The sequence below is a fragment of the Carlito syrichta genome, unplaced genomic scaffold, assembly GCF_000164805.1.
Source record: "Carlito syrichta isolate Samal-C Ts95f unplaced genomic scaffold, Tarsius_syrichta-2.0.1 Scaffold309899, whole genome shotgun sequence".
NCBI classification, from domain to species: Eukaryota; Metazoa; Chordata; class Mammalia; order Primates; family Tarsiidae; genus Carlito; species Carlito syrichta.
The window spans coordinates 183,574-188,627 of record NW_007253995.1 but is presented as its reverse complement, the minus strand read 5'-3'; the positions used below and the strand labels follow the sequence as shown (position 1 = coordinate 188,627).

The window sequence follows — 5,054 nt, the reverse complement described above, 5'->3', positions numbered from 1 at the left end:
TGGGAGCGGCCACTGCACTCCAGTCAGGGTGACAGAGTGAGACTCCAACTCAAAAAAAAAAAAAAGAAAAGAAACACCTTATTATCCTGGTTACCCCCATCCCCAGGGGGCCCCTGAAGATTGAATATCCAAGGACGAAGATGATGACGACTATAATTATAACTAGCGATTGATGAGCACCTATTATTATGTTCCAGGGCACTGTGCTAAGCACTTTATATGCAGTATCTCATTTGATCAGTACATCTCAAGGAGAGGAGGAAACAGAACTTTGGGGAAGTTAGGGACTTGCTCAGGGTCACAGAGCTGAGAAGTAGAGGGGTCAGGACTTGAACTAACCCAGGGGCTATCTTCCTACCCAATAAACATGTGGGTCCAGGACACAAAGATTCTTAGGGGGTGGGTCAAGGGGCAGCAGAGGCAGGATGGAGCAAGGGGTCACCCACCTCAGGCAGCATGTATTTGCGTAGCAGGTTGACAATGATGGCAGTGGGTGCCTCTGGCTCCTCAGGGTCACTACAAAGCCCCGTGCCTGCCAGCCGGAAGTCAAGGTTGAGATGCTCCAAGCCATGAAGCACAAAGAGCAGGTGGGACCCAGCTGCAGCCATCAAGGGTAGAACCTCCTTCAGGGGTGTATAGCGCTGGGTTACAAGTTGGCACAAGGAGGCCGGGGTAGAGCCTAGGGATGACAAGTCTTCACAAGAGAAGGGAATGAGCAGCTCAAAGTCCGGCAGCCGCCCATAACACCAATCCAGGACCATCTTGCGCACCAATGTGCTCTTGCCCGTGCCCACTGTCCCATACAGTACCACTGTCTGCACCCGGCGCCCACAGGCATCTGGGTCAAAGAGCTGAGACAGGGCCAGTGCAGGGAGCCCAGTTGGGGGCGGCTGATGCTCCAGAGCCAGCTCTGAGGGTGGGCGAAGCAGCTCATCTGGGGTGCTCTCGCGGATCACAGGGTCAACGTGGACTGTGTCTAGTGCAAAGGTCGGGCCAAACTGGCGCTCCTCCCTGGGCAGCCGGCTGAACCATTCAGCCAGGTTCCGGCGGTGCTGCTGGATAGCTTCTGAAAGACAAGAGAAATGAGTCAGGGAACGGAGCCTAGAGATGTAGGAAATTAGGGCCAGCCAGGGTAGTGGAAGGCTCAGGCTGCGGAATCAAGACAGCACCTAGGGATAGATGCTGGAGCCCAGAATGGTGCTGGGCACACAGGACTCCTTCAGAAAATACAGATTGCCCAGAAAGTTTGGAACCCCTCTGGCAAAAATGGGGAGTAACAGAAAAGCAATGCCGAGCCTAGGCTAACTGATTTCACTGTTATCTGTGTGCAGTCTTAACCTGACTGCTAGACCTGACATTTGTTGAAGAGAGGGATGGTATGTCTCTCCCAGTGCTCTGGGCACAGTAAGTGTGCATTACATGAGTGCTGCAGGAAGGGATATATAGCTGAATGGAAGGGAAAGAGGGAGAGAGGGACCCCCGATGGATTATGGCAGTGGATCCTCTATGCCTCCCTCTCCTCTCCCTATCCCTGCCCCCACCAGGATCCCAGCAGTTCCTTTACCAGTTGCAGAGACGCTCTGGAACAGCTGTCCATGCCTCCCCGGTGGGGGAGCACTGCCTGCTGAGTTTCCATGGAGGCGTATAAAGACCCTGGGAGTAAGGAGAGGGGATTAACTGGGCCTGGATCCTGGGTCAGCTCCTGCACAAGCTCTGAGTCCAGGTCCGTCTGGACTGCTGGACTTTTGGTTTCCTGAGATTCAGGCCTGATACTGGACACCCAAGTCTAGAGTCTTGTCTGACACCCTTCCCAAGGACTGAGGCCACACCTCTAGCCCTCCAGCCCCCCCTGCTGACTGCCTGCCTGGAACTCAGGCTGACCATGCCAGACTCCACCCACTTCCCACAGGTCCTCCCTCCACTGACCACTATGACTTCTACTGTGGATTATCTATGCCAACTTCCTCTCAGGCCTGGGAGCTGCTTCTGTTCCTCCCACCCTCAGAGGACCAAGCCCCTCTCCTAGAGGATCAAGCTAGCTCCAAGTCCTGACCCTTCTCAATCCACCCTGCTGTGCCCAGATGAGTTACACCCAGGCCTCACCTACGGGGCCCAAGGTACTCCCCTTTAAAGGGCCAGCTCCAGTGGATCAGGAAGGGGATCCGTTCGTCTACAGAGAGAAGGAACAAATAGTATCCACAAGTCCCAACCACATTGTCCCGCCAATACATGGGCCCCACATCTACGTTAAGTCCCCCAGGACTTCCTCTCATCACAGCACTCACTGCCCCTCTGTAGCAGTTATTTTGCAACTGCATTTCTATTCCATTGTGTGTGTATTCGATTAATATTCATTCCTTCCCCTTCCATGACAGCAGGAATCACATCTGTTTTTGTTCATAATCATATACCTAGAACTCAACACAGGATCTGCCATATGGCAGGCACTCTGGAAATACCTGTGGAGTGCAAAATTAAATCGGACAAGTGTTCCTTGGACTTCTGCGGCTACAAGAGACCCTTGAAGGTCATCTAGTCCAACTCCTTTATTTTAGAATGGGAAAAAAGGAAGCTCAGGGAGGTGAGGTGATATGCCCGAGGACAATACCTAGAGGACCATAGAGCTGGGACTAACGCATCCTGGGTCTAGATCCCTGCTCTCCTGGAGACACCATGTAGTCCCAGAAGAGTGAGGGAAAAGCAGAAACCCCTGCTTCCTACTCACCCAGTGGCTGCCATGTGTTTCTCAAACCAGAGCCCCAAGAGGCCCTGGGTAGATGGCAGCCCCACCTCATCCTAGGACAGAAGGTCAGAACCTGGGGGATGTAACAGCACCTTCTATCCTGCTCCCCTGAAAAAAGAATGGTGTGAATGGACCACCATCACCACCCCTTTCCCCTCCCATGATTCCCCCACATCCCTACCCCATGCCAGCCAAGGAGGGGCCTTCTTCCCAGGAGAGGATCAGACCTTTCTCAAATGCTGCTTAAAGGCTTGGCCTGGCTTTCAGCTTTTCTCCTTCTCACAGACCCCAATCCAAGGGATTCCATTTTATCTCCTTTCGCCTCTCCCCTGAGGCTTTACAAACACTTTTTCCTGAGTTACAACCTCATAAACTGCTTCATTTAGGTGTCCTTTCATTGTCTGGCTGCCAGCAAGCTCAGCTAGGAGTCCTGTGTTCATGTTCAGAGACTTTCTGAGTCTAGATTTTCCAGTAATAATTATCCACTCCCCTGTCTCTGTTCCCCAGCTCTCAGGTCTCTTTAGCTGAGTTTTAATGGTTTTATCATTTTATCTTCTCTGTGACTTTTATGTAAGCTGCCTTTGAGGCTGGCATAAATAATACATAAATGAATGAACTTCCACTTGGCATCTGCATATGGATATCGTGCCACTGCTTCAAACTTCACCCATGTGAAACTGAATTCATCACTTCCTCCACCTTGTAGTTACTTTGCTGCAAATCTTCTCACCCATATGCCTTATACTAGAAACTGATCTCTCTGTCTTCAGATCCTTCTTCTCCTGCTCTTTTGGCAGTAGACAGTCCTAGTCCTACCAATTCCTCCCCACTGCTCGGCCTGTCTACCCCCTACTGCCTAGTGCTAACTTAAACTAAATGAGGACTTACAGGACCCCATCTCCTCACCGGCCTCTCTGCCTTCAGTTTCATCTCATTCGGGTCCCTCAGCCCAGGCACCAATCACCTTCCTAAAGTCCGAGGTTACTTATGGAGTCCGAACACCTGGCCCACACAGGCGACTTAGCTGTTTTCCCCAGTCTGCATCTTATTCCCCAAGCTCACTGGATTCCATTTCTCCACTGTCTAAATGTGTTCATACACTTTCCTCAGTTTGGAATGACCTTTCTTGCCTGTTTGAATCCCACTCAATGTTTTAAGATCCTGCTCAAATGTCTGTAGTCTCAGCCATTCAGGAGGCTGAAGTGGGAGGATCGCTTGAGCCCAGGAGTTCAAGGCTGTAGTGAGCTATGACTGTACCACTGCATTCCAGCCTGGGTGACAGAGTAAGAACCCATCTCTAAAAAAGCAAAATAAAAAATAAGAACCTGCTAAAAAATAAAATAAAAAGATCTTGCCCAAAGATCTTCTCCCTTTGGAAGTCTTTCCTGAGCTCTCTAAGCCTCTTTAAATAAAGCATGCTCCTGGCCAGGCGAGGTGGCTCATGACTGTAATCCCCAAAATTTGAGAGGCGGAGGTAGAGGAATTGCTTGAGCCAAGATGTTCCAGACCAGCCTGGGCAACATAGCAAGACCTCAACTCTACAAAAATAAAAAATAAAAAAATTAGCCGGGCATGGTGGCATGAGTCTGTAGTCCCAGCTACTCAGGAGGCTGAGGTGGAAGGATTGCCTGAGCTCAGGAAGTTGAGGCTACAGTGAGCAGTGATCTGTGCCACTGCACTCTAGCCTGGGCAACAGAGTGAAACGCTGACACAAAAATAAATAAATAAACAAAGTAATTAATTAATTAAAGCGCGCTCCTATTTGGTGCCTAGTCTCCTCCACTGAGATCCAGGTTTCTCAGGGGTAGGGCACACTTAGAGAGAATTGGCTTTATTGGGCCACCTGCCTTAGCAGGGCCAACCAGCAGCAGGGCTGGCCTGGGGCTCAGCCGCTTAGAGCACCAGTTTCCGGGGCTGGGGAAGGGTTAAGTGGGTTCCGGAAACCTGAGAAGTCTGGAGGAAACTGGCTCAGGATTAACATCAGATCCAGGGCCCCTGAGTCAAGATGAGACTTGCGGGGTGAGGGCAATACTCCAGTGACCACCCAGGTCTTCAGAGCAGCTAGAAAAGGAGAGGGCACTGCAGGAAAAGTACAGGGGCGGTATTCTCACAGACCTGGAGCTCCTCCCCCAAACTGGGTCCCAGACAGCTCTCCCAGTTTCAACTGGCCTGGGGGACTAAGGGGAGAACCTGCCAGAAAGCCCACCATCCAGCGCCCTGCTCCGTCCTACTCCTCCAGGCCTCGAACTCCCCACAGCACTCTCCCAGCACCCTCGCCCCCCGCCGAGCGCAGCTGCCCAGCCGAGCTGGC

The 5,054-nt window shown here is 51.6% G+C and overlaps 1 protein-coding gene across 1 annotated transcript in view; it reads right to left on the bottom strand.

Moving 5' to 3' along the window:
* The window catches only part of NLRX1 (NLR family member X1), a 14,997-nt gene extending 10,116 nt beyond the window's left edge, over positions 1-4,881 (bottom strand). Inside the window, exons 1-5 of the mRNA XM_008068257.2 lie at positions 4,838-4,881; positions 2,726-2,843; positions 2,104-2,170; positions 1,565-1,653; positions 447-1,066 (exon numbers count right to left, since the gene is read on the bottom strand). Coding sequence (XP_008066448.1) covers positions 447-1,066; positions 1,565-1,653; positions 2,104-2,170; positions 2,726-2,795 — 846 coding nt within the window. The 5' untranslated portion in view covers positions 2,796-2,843; positions 4,838-4,881. The remainder of the gene's footprint in view (positions 1-446; positions 1,067-1,564; positions 1,654-2,103; positions 2,171-2,725; positions 2,844-4,837) is intronic.
* Between the last annotated feature and the right edge of the window lie 173 nt (positions 4,882-5,054).